Source organism: Arvicanthis niloticus, chromosome 1 (genome assembly GCF_011762505.2).
Source record: "Arvicanthis niloticus isolate mArvNil1 chromosome 1, mArvNil1.pat.X, whole genome shotgun sequence".
Classification (NCBI taxonomy): Eukaryota; Metazoa; Chordata; class Mammalia; order Rodentia; family Muridae; genus Arvicanthis; species Arvicanthis niloticus.
Genome location: NC_047658.1, coordinates 109,604,865 through 109,624,338, shown reverse-complemented (window position 1 = coordinate 109,624,338; position 19,474 = coordinate 109,604,865). Strand labels below are relative to the sequence as shown.

The 19,474-nt window shown below is 49.9% G+C and overlaps 1 protein-coding gene across 4 annotated transcripts in view; it reads right to left on the bottom strand.

The window, feature by feature from the left end:
* Window positions 1-19,474, bottom strand: part of Kcnq1 (potassium voltage-gated channel subfamily Q member 1) — a 319,040-nt gene that overhangs the window by 280,952 nt on the left and 18,614 nt on the right. For all 4 annotated transcript variants that reach the window (XM_076913905.1, XM_076913913.1, XM_034508125.2 and 1 more), the window contains exon 2: window positions 156-246. In XM_076913905.1, the coding sequence (XP_076770020.1) occupies window positions 156-246 (91 nt within the window). The remainder of the gene's footprint in view (window positions 1-155; window positions 247-19,474) is intronic.

Sequence of the window (19,474 nt, the reverse complement as noted above, 5' to 3'; positions counted from 1 at the left end):
GGCTTGGCAGGCATGGATGCAAGGGATCCCCTGTCTGATATCCCAGTATCAGGATGGTGGAGACCAGGGGCAGGTGATTCTACCCTACCCAGCCCTCCTCCACCTCTTCCACTTGCAATGATGACATTTACTGATGGCCCTGGGTGCCTACATACCATCCAGAAGAGGGTCCCGGTGGCCAGAGCGGCATACTGCTCAATAGTGGACAGGACACTGAAGATGAGGCAGACCAGAACAATGAGGAAGCTGTGAGACAGGGGACATATGGTCAATGCCTGATCCAGCTTCCCTGCCACCTCCCTCTCACCCAACACCACACATGCAAGATCTTTAGTGCTGGCAACCCCAAGTATCCCTCAGCTAATGCACTCAAACATGGGATCCATGGGATGGAAACCATGTACCACATGAGGACTGACCCCAGATTGGTGTCTTGATATACACTGACCTTGAAAATGCCACACTGTGCCATCTCAAGACCAGCCAGTATACAAGAATGGCACACAGGCTGGTGGCCACGGCCTTGGGGAAGGAGACAATGGGTCAGGGTCTCCTAGGAGTCCAACCTCAGGATATCCAAGAACTTTGGTGTACAACTGAAGCTCAGAAAGTGCTATTTTTATGAACTGGAAGCCTTCATCCCCAGGAGTGCAGTGGGGTAGAGTCCCTCAGCCAATGAGGAGACCCAAGAAAGGAAGGCCAAGTACAGCCTGGCCCTGTGCCCTGAGGACACCCAGAAGGCACAGCTTTTACACTGAGGGCATGGTTGCTGCGTGCTCTGATTCCAAGAGCACTGAGAAGACAAGTTTCCCTTCCACTAAGCTCTCTGTCCCTGTGTCACCACACAAGGTGGCCTTCAAAGTTTCTCCCACTTAGGGCGGGGGGCAGGTTATTAGATAGGGAGATGCCTTGGGGAACTTCAGACTCTACATACCCTCATGACATGTTCTTGGGGATCAGAATAGAAGTGGGAGCTGATGCATTGCCCCAGGGCTACACGTGAGGCAGACAGAGAAGGCATACACCAACAGCAGGGCCCCAACACAGACGGCTGCCCTCAACAAGGAACCCACATACTTTCCACCAATCCCATATCAGGTTTTCCCAGTATGCAAGGCCCAGACCACCAGCCTCAGCCTCAGCCTCAGCCTCAGCCTCAGCCTCAGCCTCAGCCTCAGCCTCAGCCTCAGCCTCAGCCTCAGCCTCAGCCTCAGCCTCAGCCTCAGCCTCCACCTCAGCCCCCGCCTCCGCCTCAGCCTCCCAGGGGGCACACAGCAGCAGTAGCCTGACTCAGCCACAGAGTTTCCCACACACAATTCAGGTCTCCCACACCTCTTAAGTCTGACTTGATCCATTCCTGGCCTCTACAGCTACCACTAGAGGCCCTGAGGACCAACAGAGGTGAAGGCCCCATTGACTACCCCCAATGCTCCCTCCTACCTGCTCTGCCAGGTCAAAGCCTGCAGTTACAGCTTTCTACGTCTCCCACATGACAGACACTTTATTTGTCGTGCCCATTTGCTTCCCAATGCATAGCACACCCCAGCCTCCTCCTCACCCCAGCCTAGATTCCAACTCCACCATCTCCAGCTCCCCCACATCATGCCCAGTGTGGTACTCCAGTGGATTTAGTCCTGGCTCCTTGTCCCCCTCTTACTGGTACTGAGGTTCTGATGTCACTGCCCTGCCTAAAGGCAGAGACTCAGGTTCCTACAGAGTGGCCCCATATCATATGCAGAGGTTGTTCCAGTACCTACCTTGCCCTCCCGCCATGACACCTTAATCTCAACACTTATGGCCAAATATCTCTGCCAAACTCTAGTGCCTGTAGTCCTGCCCAGTCAGTGAGCATCTTCAGAACAGGTGCCTAATATAGACTCTGGTGTACAGAGGTCTTGGCACTCCAACACGTACACACCTCTATTTAATCCCCAACTCCTACACCACTCACTACACCTATGGTAACCTCACATCATGGTAGGCAACATCCCCACTTGGCACTGATCCCTGGCCACTACCCATACCAGGATTCTCACATAGAACACACATCTGATTTGGCCCCAAAAGAACCTCCAGGTGGGCTTCAGCCCTTGCTACTGCCCAGATAAAGGTCTTCTCTACTACCATGCATTCCTCACAGGCCTAGGATTCTGCATTCCTCACAGGCCTAGGGCTCTGGTAGCAGCCAGCCCCTAACCCTGGCACCCAGTGGGGCTACGCGGGATTGTTTCCTCGTGTCCACTCTCCACATGGGCTTGAGGACTCTCCCAGAACAGCAAAACAGGACATACGGGTCCTCCTTGGTCCCCCAGTAGTGTTCCTCCTGACCAGTGGTAACCACTGTGTCTGTCTCCTGGACTGTGTCTGCATGGCACTGATCTATGGAAGCTCCTATAAGCTGAACAAGCCATATAAGATTCTCAAAAAGCCATGGCTCTTGTGTGGTCACAGCAAACAATGGGTTAGGTGGGGACTCCTCTGCTGCCCATCCACAGATTAGACATCCACCCAGGCCTACTAGAGAGGTCTGACTTTAGCCATGTATCCCCAACTGCTTTCTGAGACTATTGTGGCCTTCTGAGACTCAATTCCTCACTGACTGAGGAGGCTCTCCTCTCCTCAGACTGACTCTTCACAGAGTGGGGCCTCACTAATCCAGGGTGTGTGCTGTTTTGATTCCCAGCAGGCAGAGAAGTAGGGTTGGGCTCCTCTCTAGGCAATAGAGAGTAGATGCCCCACCCCAGACCATCAGTTACACATGGAGCCAGAGAGGCACTAACATGAAGAAACATGGCCTTTTCTAGCTGCCCCTCCACAGTGACAGCCAAGCAGCCCCCATTTTAGATTCCCCATTGGCACATTAGCAGCTTAGGCCCACCCCCTCATGGAACGGTGGGTTGCGGCACACCCCTCGGTGTCTCGGCACCTAGAAGTGAAGGAGTGACTTTACTCCAAGGTCTTTGAGAAGCCCCCAAACTCCTGGCATCATCACAAATGCAAAGACAAGATGAAAACCTCCCGTTGCTGCCCTGAGCTCGTTAAGGCCTAGTGCCAAGAAGTCCCCCCACCCAGGGAACAATGTGGCCAGGTCCTGTCACCTGGCCACAGATTGACAGAATTAGCATCAGTCCCACAAGAATCTGACAGGTCACAGTGTCACCATGCTAGAACCCAGCTCCTATTTCAGAGGGGACATTGAGGTTCCTGGAGCTCCTGAGATCACTCAGGTTATATCACAGAGGTAACAATGATAGCTGTTAATGGACTTTCAATTCTTTACTGTTAGGGTGACAACTTGGTCTTTCAAGCCCTCCAGAGACTTGGCTCCAAGATGGAATATAATAGCTCCAGCACCTGAGGACCAGAGAGCTTATGTGTAGCAAGGGAACAAAGATCATCAAATAGAACACAGAGGGAGGAATGCCTGTCATAGGCCACTCTGTCCATGTCTGCAATGGGATCAGGGCCCCAGCAGGGCAGCAGCTGCAGCCTTCAGGTGGACAATTCCAACAACCTGGAAGGAAGGTATCAGAACAAGGAGGTTGTGTAGAAGGCCCCCTCCTCTCCATCTACTCCCACATGGAACTAGGGAAGGCCATGAACACACAGACCAATCCTGGGTAGAGGTGCAGAGCAGATAAAGCCCCAATGCAGACAGAAAACTACCTAGTACTCCAGAAGGCTGCCAGGGGCTAGGCAATGCACCCATGAAAGACAGCCCATGCTTACCTGCCCAGGAACCTTGAAGTTAGGGACAATGGTGGCAATCTGCCCCCATGTGCTGGCTACCTTTTAGCCTCGAGTAGTCTGAAAACTAAACAGTTCTTCAAATATTTGAACACAATGTGTTGCCTGAGAAAGGGTTATATAGCATAGTTTATTTTTTATCTACTCCTGATAAAAAGGAGTATTATCTTATTTGCTACTTTATCTGTTCCTGCCCTGGGTGGGGCTGAGAGCCTCAGAGAGGCCGCTCCAAGGGTCCCTGCCTTTGAGGAGCTCATGAGCCAGATGCCCACGCCACCCTCCTGCCTCCATAGGATAGCTGCCATCTTTCCACTCTACCTCCATAACCCAGAGCCTCAAAGTCAGGCTATCATAAGGTGCTCTCCACTTCCCCCAGCAGCAGCAGAGGAAACTGAGGCCCAGGGAAATGCCTATGTCCCTGGACACAGACTAGCATGTTCTTAAGAGGGTTCACTGTGCAGGGTATGAAACAGAAGGTTCTCAAGAACAATACCCTGCTTGTTCCGCTCTCTCCAAATATCAAACTCATCAGCTGTGACCGCAGCCCAGCCCTGAGGGACGGCCAAATGCTTTATCGGACATCACTTCAATATCTCCGTGTCCAGGTGCCCTGGGAACCCAGAAGAACACGGCATCCAGCCAGCCCCGCGTAGCTGCCCAGCAGAAGGTATGGGAGCACAAGGACCAGAGTCGGAAGCAGGGACAGGCCAGCTATGGCAAACTGGGGATATGACTTGGAGATCTCCTCTGTACATGCTAGGCCCTTGACCAGTAACTGACCTATAAAAAGCCAGGGCTGGACCTAGACTCCTGGGCAGCCAGACTTCCTCAGGCACAGGCCTGATGGTGATACTGTCCCAGCCCACAGCACCTAATCATCCCATTGAGGGTAGTGTTCTCTACGTGCAAACAGAAAAGGGTCTATTCCAGAGAGAGGAACCGTCAGCCTAGCCACCATCAAATTTCCAGCACCCAAAACATGGCACTGAAACATCTCCTGAGACCTCAAGCCATTGTATCTGCATATACAATAGTAATGTGAAGTGCCCTGAAACTGTTGTTAGGCTGGGGCTGGAGGTGCCATGCATCAAAGGTCACATTCATGAGTAGTACTTGAGGACACTTGGTAAGATAAGCCAGGAATGAGAGGACACACATTTCAGGATGTGTCTCATCAGAGGCCCCCGGAGTTACCAGATCTGCAGAGACAGAAGGCAGGGTGGGATGCCAGGGGCTGGGAACAGTTTCAGTCTAAAATGACAGAAAGTTCTGGAGGTGGATGGTGAGAACAGCTACACATTCTGTGAGTGAGCTTCACACTGCTGGCATGAGCACACAGACACAGTCAGCCCGTGTGTCTCATCACAACTAAAATAGATTTAAGAAAGAAAACAAGGGGTGGGGGGGGGATGGCTCCATGGCCAAAAAGCACTTGCTGCTCTCCCGGATAGTCAGAGGTTCGGTTCCCAACACCTATGTTTGGTGGCTCACAACTGCCTTTAACTCCAGTTTCAAGAGCTCTGATACCCTTGTTTGGCCTCTATGGGTGCACCCATGCATGCGTACACACATGCACATAACAAATAAAAAAAAAAAAAAGAAAGCCAAGCAAATGGATTTGATAACAGAACTTGAGCTAGCTAAGCACACTGGCCATGGGCTGTAACTGAAGCTATCAACATCCTAATTAGCAAGCTGTGGGCCAATGAAAAGACCTTGTCTCAAAAACCAAAATTGACAACCCTTGAAGAAGGACTCTTTCGGTTGACCTCTGGTGCACACACACACTCACATGCATGCACACACATGCACACATTCGTGCGCATTCCAGCGCGCGCACATGCATGCGCACGCACGCACGCACACACACACACGCACACACACACACACACACACACACACACACGCCTTTTTGGAACACGAGAGGGATAGGACAGCGATTTCAGGGGAAGGTATGCTCAGATAATGAGCTCAGAACAGGGAGGTAGGAACATTAGCCAAAGCCCAAGGGAAGAGCTGGAGCAGGGCAGTCCTTCTGGGCTAGTGGTTGTATCTGAGGCTTGGGGAGCCTGTGGTGGACAGTGTGTTGAGCGCTATCTCAGAGCCACTCTGCATGGGGTGGTTGAGAGTGTGTGTGTGAAGATCTGCAGCCTTATGGGATCTGCTGGAGGACCAGACATACATGATTCCTACGGGGAAGAGAAACTGCAGCACCTGGCCTGGACAGCTGGCACCTGCCCTGGACTGCTAGTTTTCAGACATGTAAGAGGCCCTGGGGCTACCCCAGCAGGATGACACCAAACAGGGCCAGACTCAAGAATTCAGTTAGCAAATACATCTGGGTCCTCTCAGGAGGCCACAGTTTCCCCCAGAGAATATGAACCAGAAGCCTCAGGTATGGGAAGATGGAGATGAACCAGATAGGAAGCCATGTCTTCCTGTCAACTTAGGAGGTATGTAAAGGTGGCTTTTCTTCTATTCACAGGATTGAAAAGAGAAGATCAGAGAGGGTTTATGCCCTTCCCAAAGTCCCACAGTACTCAGCAGTTTGTAAAATCAGGGTATACAGCAGAGGTCTCCCCCGAAATATCTCAAAGCCTCTAAGAAAGCCATACCCCCAGAAGGTATGCTAGGCACCTCCCAAACACCTAGCCCTTCAAGGAAAGGCTCGGGAAGAGAGGTAGCTAGTAGGCCTGGTAGAAGGCAGTGATATCTCCCACGCCCCAGGGTCCAGCTGTCACTGCTGGGTGGCTTAGTGCTCTGGAGACAACCAACAGCCTGGGAGTATGGAGGCATGCCATTCTTCCAGGGACCTGAGGAGGCCAAGGCCAGTCAGTGCAATAGAGTGCTGTGTCCCTTGGCCATCGGCCACACCCAGCCTTGCTCCCTCAGGCTCCATGATAAGATGCCTTAGTGACTATATTTAGAATGCGTGGTGGGGACAGGCTTGCATGTCACATGCTTGGGACCTATCAGCTGAAGGCATCCATGGCTCTCCAGCATGTGGTGGGGGCCACATGCTCGCCATACATACTCCCCACTTGGACATAGCCTCTGTATCTTGGAGATGGATCTACCCAGGACAGTTTTGGCCCAGCAGCCGTATCTGGCTCAGAGAGTGCATATTGTCTACTTAGGTAGCTCACTGGGTTGACACAGCCCTGTAGCCAGCCAGATACCTGTATAAGTCTACATTCTCACAGTTCAGTACTATTTAGGAAATTCCCTCATTACATCAAGCTCAAGTCTTTCTTGCTGTCTTCTGGGCCCCATTCCAAAGGTTTTAAGGAATCTATGTCCACAAAGCCATTGTGCAACCTCTGAGCCTCAGTTTCCCCCCATGGGGGAGTGGAGCATCCAGGTTGTTCAGCAGCTGCCTGTGCTAAGTAAAGAGGGGACTGTCATCAGATCAACCCCCTTGTTCCGTGGTACCCAATCCCAGTCATGCCATCAATATTCTAATAATGGCATCAACATGCTGGGCTCTGAGACCACAGAATTTCCACAAGATGTCACCAACAGCATGTGGCCAGCATCCCTGGCAGAAACCTGCTAACGTTTCACTGTCTTCTCTGGTACAAACCTTCAATAAGGTGACTCCAACAGTGTGGCCATGACAAGGGGGAGCAGGTTTTGCCTACAAGGGTGACCTAAGGCCAGAGAATTGACAAAATGGCCAATGGTACCTTACCACCCCCTCCGGGAATAGGTAGCCACAGTTGACTCTGTAGAGCTTGGGCACTGCCATGCTTCGATCAGCTGTAGGATGACTGAGATGATGTAAGGTGACCCCTAATATCCTCTCCACACAGGAGGATCACAGGGCTGGCTGGAGCAGACAATGCTTCCAGCTAGGCAGAGTTAATCCTGGTCTCCCACACTCTCTTATAAAGCATTGTAGTGGTAGGGGGCTTCCCAGACTTGGAGTCTAGTGAAGAGAGCACGAGCTGGTATGGATTACTGGGCTCCTTTAGGACAGGGTAGGTGAGCAGATCTCCTGACCTGCGCCTTGATCTCCTTCCTGCTGGACTCCCTACACTCCAGAAAGACCTGGAATTTTGCCTCTGCAGGAGTTAAAGTGACATTCAGACATGCTGACAGCAGAGGGCACCAGTGAGAGCAAACAAGGACACCAAACAGTGGCAGCCTGCAAGGAGGGACAGCCACAAAGACCCAAATCACCCAGGGAGTAACTGAGCTACAGACCATCCAGCTCCCCAAAGCTACTTTGTAAAGATGTCCCTTGGGGTGGGGGGGGTACATCTCAGTGCTAAGTGGCCCCATAGAAACCCCTGGGCAGCAGACAGTGTACTTAGTGTGACTATGTGGAGCCCAGGGTCTAGTCTTTTCTCTACCTAGAAAAACTGAATTCTGAGGATGGGGAGATCTAACCTAAATGCTGTCATGACAACCAAGGCATGGTATCTAATTCCTGACTCAAAACCTCAGCCTGGGTCCCTGGGGTAGAGTTGCACTGTTGTAGATGGGTGGGCTGGCTTCCTGACAAGAAGGAGCCTCAGGCTCAGGGAGGAGAGCTGCCAGTCCAGAGTATGACATGACCATAATCACATCTCAGTAGCTTCTGCAAGTCCTGGGAAGGACCTCTGTGAGGACCAAGTATATGTGCTGGCATTCATTGAGAGACCTACATGTCACCTGTCACTTCGACCTGACCTTGATGTTTTGTGAGTGGAGTCACATACTGGGATGAAGAGGGAATATCCTAGGTCCCTGCAGTCATGGCTCATGGCTCAGGAGATCCGATGGCCTAAAACCCACTCAATTCTGTGGCTCTCTCCTTGAGGGCCCCTCCCTCCCACTAAGACTCAGTCAGGCTGGACTCTTAGTTTCTTCCTGAGCCAGGAACCTCAGTCTCCTGAGAACCTGCCTCAGTGCCAGCTACCTCCTGGAGTTCTACTGCAGTTGCCCAAGTGACTTGGACCAAGAAAAGCCTCTGATGACAAAACAAGGTGGTCACATTCACTTCAGCACAGCCTCACCAACCACACAGCCTCAGGCAGTATCCCATCAATGGGACTGTTCTTCTGGGTCACAGGCAAGTCTTGAGCTCTTGACAGGTGTCTGTACCACTGACCACAAGACAGAAGGCCTTGGGATTGTGTGGAACAGTGTCCCTGTCAGTCTTATGGTGTGACCATGCAATCTCTCACATGGACAGGGCTTCCTGGAGGAGCACAAGAAAGTACAGTGAGCAAGGCACAGGATGAAGGACATGCATATGGGGCTACAGGGATGGGAGAGAGAGATGTGAGAGACAGGATATGGAGGATCACACATGTCAAAGGAAATGTACCAGACACACACAGTTTCCCTGGCTACCCATCGCAGAAGTACTACCCATCTACTACTATCTTCCAAGTCCAACCCCAAGTCACATTCTGCACAACCACTGATACCTTAGAGACCCAACTAGGCCACAGCCACAGCCCTACCCACCTGGCTGCCCCTCCGCTCACAGGCCAGGCCAGGCTAGATCTATTGGTCACTATGGACTGCTGGGCTCCTTAGCCATCAGCCACTGTCCTGTGCCAGCCCCCCACCCCTTTGCTGCTACCTCACCCCAGTCCTTCTGCTCTCACCAGCCACCTAACCCAGCCACATAGCTCCTCCACTTGGGCCCTGGCAGTGTTGCTTCTGGAGGACCGAGAGCTCACTGGCCTGAGGAAGTAAGGTCCTTCCCACCCTTAATCTCAGCTCACTCTCAAAGGCTAAACGTGCCAGCTGGTATGGTGGGCACTAAAGCAAAGAGAGGGGACCTGGCAGAGCCCTAAGGAGGAGGGATGGGATCAGCAATAGATATGCCTAGGCCACCTGCTAGAGGTCAGAGGCCAAATGCCTCAGCTCCAAATGATACCCTCAGACACAAACTCCCAGGGGCTGGAGGAAGGCCAAGAGCAGCCTAAGGCCTTTTGTCCCCCCAGTAGACTAGACATATACAGTACTTGGGGTCACTGTCTTGGGGCAGAACTATAAATTTTGAAGGGCCTGGAGCCCACATGACTATATATGGAGGGGCTGATTGCACTGAATGTCATGGCCCTGGGAGGACCCTGGCCGAACTGGCACATGGCAGACACTGAAACCTTGGTTTTCCGTCATCACACTGGGGCAAGACCCAGAGCGGTCTCTGGAGGCTTCTCTCAGGAAGCCATCCCACTTCCCCTGCCTCTGCCTGGCCAGGACACACTTCACTTCCTGAGCCTCTTCCTCGGCTACCACACTCTGCTCTGACCTGTGCCCTCCCCTGGGAAACCCAAGTATCCTTCAGGAGGCTTTGGCTCTTTCCCCCGCATTGAGCTGAGACTGAGGCTATGCTACACATTGCATCAGTTCCTCCTCCCTGACCCTGAGGCCCTGGGGACTTCCAAAGGCTTGCCAGCCTGGCCCTCCACAGGGCCAAACACCCCTAGTCACCAAGCCTTCAAAGTGAGGAATGGCTAGTAGGTGTGGCAGGAGGGAGCGACTGTTCTCCCAGAGCAGGAGTGGGGTAGTGACTTAGTAATAATTACCATGGGCAGGGCTCCTTCAGGCTAAGTGTTCTCATTCTACATGGGGGCTCTTGCCACAGGGCCCCATAGCCAGTGGACTAAATGATACTCACCCAGCACTCAGATTTCTATGGAGTGCCCTGGACCTAGCTAGACAGTGCCCTGCACATAGAGGCTGCCCACGGGGGCTGGGGAAGTCTGCACCAGGCTACTCTAGCTCTGGGAAGGTTTTGGAGACATGTGTCAACTGGTATTATGCTTTCACTTCAAGGTGTCTTCTGTGGCTTTAGAACGAAAGACATTGACCTAAAGCTACTTGCCAGACCTGGCCTCACCCCTTTTCAAGGGCCCATAAGAAACTCAAGCCTTTTGGTGCACCCCAGCTGTCATCTTAAATGGCTCCACCCAGAAAGAACCAACAGTGTGTGCACCATGCAGGCTCTACAGATGCAACAACAGACAACGTAGACACAGGATACTGCTGTGGATAGAGGGACTAACAAATAACACAATGGGGGAAAAACACAAGGTGAGGTCACAGGACTAGTGGATCAGGGAGGGCAAGGCCACCATGAATGATAGGCCAGGGACAAGGGAGGTCATGGGTGTGATGCACCAGGAGGCCTCATGGGACAGCAACGTTGAAGCTGTGTCAGAAGAGCTGGAGACAGGTGCTCCAGGTAGAATTAACTGCATGTGCAAAGGCCCTGGGCATCTAGAGACCAGGGTAGCAGCAACAAGTGTGATGGGTGAGGACACCCTTTCATAACAGCGTCAGGAGTCAGGAGATTCTCACAGGCTAATAAAACACAAAGGAGCCTGGCGGGCGCTGCAGATGGCTGCTATCCAATGAAGTACCTAACCACATCCGAGAGAACTGCAAGTGGGAAAGAGGGTGGGAAAAAACAGTGGCACCTCATCTCCATGGACACCATCCATAGAGATGGGAGAAAACCCATCAGCCACATGTGGGGTGTTGGGATACATCAGAGAGCATGTTGCAGTGGCTGACTTCTGGAATCCCCAAGACCTGCCCTATGCCACATTCCTCAGACCCCTCCAGCACCCATGCCTACACCTGCCACACTGGGTTCAGACAAAAGATGCCAAGCTCCTTTCCTTCAGGGAGCCCCCCTTTTTTGCTGTCTCTTCAAGACCCAGAGCCAGAAGTTGATGGGACAAGAGTGGAACATGGGCTGAAGCAAAGAAAAGGGACCTGGTGGGAAGATGAGGCAGAAATGTCAACACCTCCACCACATGGGGAAGCTCTCCGTGACACCCCCTTGTACATAAGTGGAACTGCTATTTTGCTGCCTTTTGTCTGAGATAGCCTTCTGTATAAGACCTGGCTTCCCTTAGGCTGAGGATTGAGTCACCTCCCCAGGCCACTGATCCCCAGGCTCAGGGACTCAGCCTTTCTGCTGCAGACCAGTTTGGGCCAGAGGTCAGTGTTTACCAGACAGCAGAGACTCTGACCCTGAGCATGGAACAAAGGAAAGCATACAGCTGGGATAGGAGTCTTGGGCTCTCGTCAACCCCATTCTCCAAGCCAAGTAAATGAACATCTGCTGTTAAAATAAAAACCTTTGAGGCTGAGACCATGGCTCGGGATATAAAGCACTCACTTCACAGGGATGAGAACCTAAGTCCAAACCCTGAGCATCCATGTGAAACTTCAGGTATGGACGTGCATGCCTGTAATCCTAGAACTGGGGGGCAGAGACAGGTGAGATCCTGGAGCACCCAGCCAGCTGATCAAGCTGAATGGTGAGCTTCCAGTTCACAAGACACCCTGTCTCAAAAAATAAGGTGTCGAGTGATAGAGGAACAGACTGATATCAACTTATGGCTTCCATGCACACACGTGTACAGGACTATGTACACACACACATACACCACAAACAAAAATAAAAACCTTTGGTGGTGTCTCTGTCCTCCAAGCTACACTTCCCATAGTATAAGGGTAGCCACTCATTGGGAACCTCCAAGCCCCCATTTAGAAGCTTCCCAGACTGATGCTCAAACCCCTTTGGGGACATGGCTCGAAGTCACTGATGCTGTGTGCCTTCCTCCATGACCCACTGCAGCTCTGCTCCTTGGTTGATGACTGTGTTTACCAGGCATATATTGGGGTATACACTGAAGAAACAACCTTCCTCAGCCCTTCACAAGTCTTGTGGGAAACCAGGAAAATGGCGGTCTTTCTCCTCCAAAACCCCTGCCCACCTCTCTTATACAACAGTCTCTATACTGGAAGCCAGGAGGAGGGTCATCCCCTAGGGCCTTCAAGGCTATCTAGATGTGACTTAAGTCACATTCTGTGGAGTCTACTCACTAACCTCCCCTGCTATCTTCATCCTCTGCCTGTAAAACAGGATATCAATCCCAGGGCCCACTGCTGTTCCTGTGTGGGACATTCAATCCCAATCTGCCTCAGATCCCCAGTGCAGTCTTTAGGGATGTCCTGGAGAGCCCAGGCTCCCCAATGTGTGCCTGTAAGGCTACACTTTGTAACATTGTTACCACTGTACAGATAGATACACACCTACACAGCTGTCTTCTGTAACCCTTTCCAAATGCTCCAGACAAACATTATGTACAAGTTACACTGTGCAACTTTATCTTCTAAGGCAGCTATTAGAAAACTCTAATTGCCCACATAGAGGAGAATATGCATGCCCAACACCAGTAGGCAACCATGAAGATAACATGGTAGATCTCAATGAACCAACACAAGCCATCTTGACAGCTTGGAATTGATCTACCAGTATGAGGCCATATGTATATTCATGTATCCAGGAAAGGGACACAGAGCAGGAGATGGCAGGCACACAGCGGCAAAGAAAACAGATACTGAAAAGCAAAGCCTATGTCTCCTTGACAAGTGGTGCTTGACAAACTGGAACTCTGCATGCAAACGAAGAAAACCAGATTCTTACACCTCACACCATAGCCAAAGACCTGCATGTAAGGTCTAAACCTACCAAACCCTTAGAAGCAAGCCTGGGACAAAAACTTCATGATATTAGACTTAGCAATGATTTATTTTATATGACACCAAAGGCCTGGACCATTACAGGGAAAACAGACTCATTACATTTGACAAGAATATAAATGCTGTGTGACAAAAAGCAATGTCAACAAAATGGGAGATTTTCAGATCTTCTACTGATAAGAGCTTAGTATCTGGAATAAACAAGAGTAAATAAGGGCAGGTGACGTAGAGTTCTGAGCACCTTCACCATGGGTCTCGCTTCCTTTACTCACATCCTTAAATCAGCAAGCCCTGAACCCACTTAGGATGGGGCGCTATGATGAATCACCAGCCTGATGCCAATGCAACTCCATGGCGAGCACCCAATAGGGTCACACCACAGAGGGGCAGGGACAGGAAGCCTAACCCGAGCTGAGCCACTGTGGGCAGCAGGGATTCAGGGTCCACTGAAGCTAATGAATACTCAGACATTGGGTGCCCACTCCCCTGGATGCTTGAAGAGAAGTGGTAACCCTAGACCTACCACGTGTGTGCTGGGACCCAACAAGCAAGTCTTCATGCCAGGAACCCGTTCACATGTGGGAAGAAGCTGCTATAGTCAGGAAAGTTTATCTTGACAGCTTGGAATTGAGCTACCAGTATGAGGCCATATGTATATTCATGCATCCAGGAAAGGGACACAGAGCAGGAGATGGCAGGCACACAACGGCATCCCCACAGAGGCAGGGGTCGGGGTTGCAAGCTTGGCTTTCAGGGATTGGATTCCAATACAAGGAGCCGGCTGTCCTAAGAGAAGAGCTGGATTTTGGATTGGGACAGAGAAAAATCCCAGGGAAGTCTGTGGCCTTAGGAATAAGAGAGAAGACTCAAGTTAAAACAAAACAAACAAGCAAGCAAACAAAAGCAGAAACAACAAAAACAAACAAACCAAAAACAGGGTCACCATGTGACCTTCCGAAAAGAGACCTGGATGCCAAAACCATAGGATTTGGACAGCAAAAATAAACAGTGCATGGCTGGGCATGGTGGTACTTCCCGTCATCCCAGGACTCTGAAATGGAGGCAGGGAGAGCAGATGTTTAAGGCCAAAATAAACTTTGAGTTTATTCCGATGCTCACCTGGGATACCTGAGACCTTCTCTTCTGTGTCAAAACAAAACAAGACCCACAGGTCTGGAGAGATGAATTCATGGGTAGGAGTTCTCACTGTGTAGGCAGAAGCACCTGACTGCAGATCCCAGCACCCACATCAAAATCTGGGAGTGGTCACATGAGTCTGTGGTACCCAGTGCTATGGGGGATATAGGCAAGAGGATCAGAGGACCTTGCTACCCACCAACCTAGCTCCAGGGTGGGTGAGAGATTCTATCTTAAAGGAATAAGCTGAAGAGTGATAGAGGAGGCACCCACCCCATGCCCTCTTTTGGACCTAGAACATGTATATATATACCACATGTAATTAAAACATACACATGTACACACACACACACACACCACACACACACACACACACACACACACACACACACACACACAGAGCACACAGAGCACACCACAACCAAATAAGAAAACCCAAATAGAAACAAAACAAATGAACAAACATTAAACACAACAGTTGAAGTACTTGCCATAAAGTAAGTATCCATATGCTGCACTGATATGAATATATCCGGGGAAAGTAATTGGAGGGTTCTTGGGAATTCTGAGACCCAGGAGGAAACTGGGAAACAGATGCCCTGCTCAGCAAACATTCCAGGCAAGGGACATAAAGGGGACAGGAGAAACAGCTCAGTAGTTAAAGGCACAGATGTCTTGCAGACCTGGATTGAATTCCTAACACTCACATGGCAGTTCACAACTGTCTGTAACTCCAGGTCTAGAGGATCCAATGCCCTTTTCTAGTTTCTACAGGCACCAGACACACAGGCACGGTACATAGACATACATGTGGGTAAAAAAACCCATACACATAAAACAAATCTAAAATATATGAGATCTACGGAAGTCCTGTGTCAGTCTGATTTGTGTGTCTGGGGGTGTATGTCCCAAGATGGTTTCTGAGGATAAATAGCTGGCACAGCAGCCTCCACAGGACAGCCAAAGTCAATGTGACTCATAAGGGGACAGCATAGTCTGGCAGCCCTGCTTAGCTATACTCCTGGGACCCACACTGCAGCTCCTGGGCTGACCTTCCCCCAAGTTCACAACTTCTTATCTGATCACAGAGTCCATCAGATTGGAGGCATGGGACCAAACAGCTGGCATCCCTCAAAATGCCAAGGTCATAAGAGACAAAGATGGAGCTTTCACATGTGGTAGGAGACAAGATTTCACATCTGCATGTGGTGGAGATTGCAAAAGAGAAAAATGTATTCTCGGTGGGATGGCACAAGTCACTGGTGACAGTCTCCTGGTTTTAGTCACGTGACCAAACTATACAATTTGCTGAGACTATGGGGGCAGCTGGGGAACTCTACACTGTTCTGGAAATTTATTTTAAAATAAAAAGCAAGAGCCGGGCGGTGGTGGCGCACGCCTTTAATCCCAGCACTTGGGAGGCAGAGGCAGGCGGATTTCTGAGTTCGAGGCCAGCCTGGTCTACAGAGTGAGTTCCAGGACAGCCAGGGCTACACAGAAAAACCCTGTCTCGAAAAACCAAAAAAATAAAAAAATAAAAATAAAAAAATAATAAAAAAAATAAAATAAAAAGCGAGAAACACGTCGGGATGCTGAGAAACCAGACCTTAGCACCTGTTACTCCAGCCTTCTGTGTTTCCTGGTGGTCTGAGTCACAGCTCCGTGGCCCATCTCTACTGCCCATCTTCCTCTCCTAGCCCCACACCTCCCCCAGCCCCCTGCTGCTCCCACAGGAGTCAAGCTCACACCCATAGGGCCTTTGCACGCGTGGCGGTCTTTTCCAGAAAAGGAATGGCTCACCTCCTCTATTGACTCTGGTTAAGGTGGTGGCTCCCGGCTACCTTCCAGAAGGATACCTGGCTTCCTCCCCACTCCACCCTGTGTATGGCTTCTTAGGGGTCTTGCCTCTCCCTGCTAGATGCATTATACACTGCATATCTGTTTGCATCTGTGTCTGCTCCTTGGAGAGTATCACTTTCAGGAGCATAACACTCTTGTCTCATTACCTCAGCTTGCCCACAATTCCAAGGGCCCAATGGGAAGGCAGTGGGATGGTAATAAATATGACATGAGACTGAAGCATATCGACAGTACGCCTTCACTGAATGAGGGTTTGTTTGTTTGTTGGTTTGTTTGTTTGTTGAGAAAAAAAGTTGCACTATGTAGCCTGGCTGGCCTAAAAACTTGCTATGTAGACCAGTCTGGCCTCAGACTCAAAGTCTTGCCTCTGCCATTACACTCAGTGAGATTCTGTATTTTAAAATTATGCACATATGTGCATATTCAGGTGTGTGTGGTGCATTGCACAAGTGTGCATGGAGCCAGAGGACAACCTGGAGTATCATCCTCAGGAATGCTGTACACAGACTTTGAGATGGGACTCTCCTGGGTCTGGAGCAGATGAGCTGGCTCTGATTATTGAGGCTGGCTGGCCAGTGAGTACCAAGCATCCTCCCCTGTCTGCATCCCCACTACATCCAGCATTTTACACGTTAACTGAGGATCAAACGCTGGTCCTCAGAAGCATTTTGCTGACCGAGTCTTCCCTTCCAAGCGTGAGGTTCTCATTTTGTCTCATCAAATTGATGGAGTGTGTTGTAGTGGTCCCCAGCTTTAGAGGTGGACGTCAATGGTGGCTCACAAGGTGGGTGGGGCTAGGTCAGGGCATTTCCTGCAAGCCAGTGTGACTTTGGGTTCCAGAGCCATAGAGCCGTGGGAAGCCTTTGATCCTATCAGTCTCCTGCGGATGATGCCCAAGGACGCAATCCTGAGTTCCTGCCGAACTGTGAGGATTTGCATCAGAGTGCTATTTTTAATAGTCAGTGAGGAAGCAGTCCAGGTGTCCACAGGAGAGAATCAGACAAGCAACATCAAGACCACAGAGGAAAGGCAAGGGCCATGCAGGAATGTATATAAAACGTTAAAAGGCAGGTCCAAACAAAGGCCCAGCATTGAGATTTTCTCAAATATCTGCATGAGTGCTTGGGCACAGGGTGCTAGTGTGTCTGGTGCTGACGAGAGCCTCCTGTTGCTCCGCTCTTCCACAGCTCACTTGCAGCACCCTCAAACACAGGCCATAGACTCTCACAGTTCCTCAGGAGAAACTGAGGCAACAACCGGGAAGACGGTGCTAATAAGCTGCAGCTTGTGGAGAATGGCTTCCTGGTTCAGCACCATTCCCATTTCACCTCTATGGCTGCGATAAAACACTATGACTGAGAGCAATTTAGAGGAGGAAAGGGTTTATTTGACTTATTCTTCCCAGTCACAGTTCCTCACTGAGGGAAGTTAGGGCAGGAACTCAAGGCAGGGACCTGAAGGCAGGAACTATGGAGGAGTGCACCTTGCTGGCTCTCACAGGATCCTACTCACTGGCTTTCTTATATAGGCTGGGACCACCTGCCTAGGGAATGGTGTCATTCAGAATGGGCTGGTTCCTCCTACATCAATAATAAAGACAGTCCCCTAGAGGTGTGCCTGCAGGCCAAACTGATCTGAGCAATCCCACTATTGAGATGTCCTTCCCAGGTGATTCTAGGCTATATCATGTTGATAATTAAAACTAACAAAGGCAATCAGAGTGCACCCTATGTATACACATGACCTCAAGTATGTTCTCTCTCTCTCTCTCTCTCTCTCTCTCTCTCTCTCTCACACACACACACACACACACACACACACACGGGAGAGAAAAGGATTGTGCAACCACTTACATTATAAAGTCACATAGAAAAAAAGCACCAAAGGACCTCCAATTAGCCGTGTTCACTTTTCTTACAACAAATTAATATTAATTTCTTCATTGAAATTCCCCAATGTTCTCTGCTGAGCATTTCTGGATTTTGTGATCAGAAGAACTAACAGAAAACCATTGAGTGCCCATTTGGTAAGGAGATGTTCCAAGGCCTATACATCAGGGGTGGCATCACCATCAGGGCAGTGACACAAGTGCCATCTGTTCCTTGGTTCAGAAAAGGAATTGCAGGGGTTATGTGACTTTTCTCTAGCTTATCAATCAAATGTGCAGAAGTCACAAAGTCCCAAACCTTTTAAATTTGTTACAGTATGACTTGCCAAATCAAACTTGAAACTTTTTTTACATCTGTAGCTAAATGTCTAACTTTTTTATAAATAAGATTTTCCAAGACTGGAATTATGATGTGTGCATTAGTTAACTTCCTCATCTAATCAAATACCTGCCAAGAAGCAACTTAAGGAGAAGGTGTTTATTTGAATTCGAGGTTTGAGATGCGTAATCATCTTGGCAGAGAAGCCTGTGGTAGTGGGACTGGTTCTCAGCCCCAAGTTGTCATCTGACCTACACACACACACACACACACACACACACACACACACACGAGAGAGAGAGAGAGAGAGAGAGAGAGAGAGAGAGAGAGAGAGAGAGAGAGAATGAGAATATCCTGACACATCACAGTAGGACAAACCTTGAAAACTGTGCTAAGTAGTAGAAGCCAGGCACTAAAGGTACTAAAGGTCACACATTGTGTGACTCCATGTCCAAAGTAGATCACAGACAGTGCCCTATTAGCAGGGATAGAGGGATGGGAGTGACTGTGGCTAAGGGGAAGAGTTCCTTCCCAGGTGCTGAGATGAGGAACAGATGATGGTCACATGTCTGAGTGTGAGTCACTAAAACCACTCCATTATAATACTTTAATTTGGTTAAAATAGAAAATTTTGTGTTAAATATAGTTTACCACAATTTTTAAAAAGTATTTTTAAGTGTACATAAATGTACACATGCAAACACACACACACGTGCACTGTCACAATCTTCAATGCTAAACAACCAAATTTTCACCAGCTTTGACTAATATTAGTTGAGTGCACATGCCTCAGTTTCCCCATCTGTAAAAGGGAGGCTGTGGTGATGTTCCTATGAGCAACGCTGCATGGAGCACATGAATCAGTACTCATTGTACTTCCAAGACCTGAAATCCTTGAGGTAAGTCATATGTACCTTCCTGGTACCTACCCAGGTCCCAGAAGCTGCAGGAAGCTGTCCCACGAAGGCAAGACACTCACCAAACACACTCACCTGCACCTTCAATTCCCACTGTCCTCA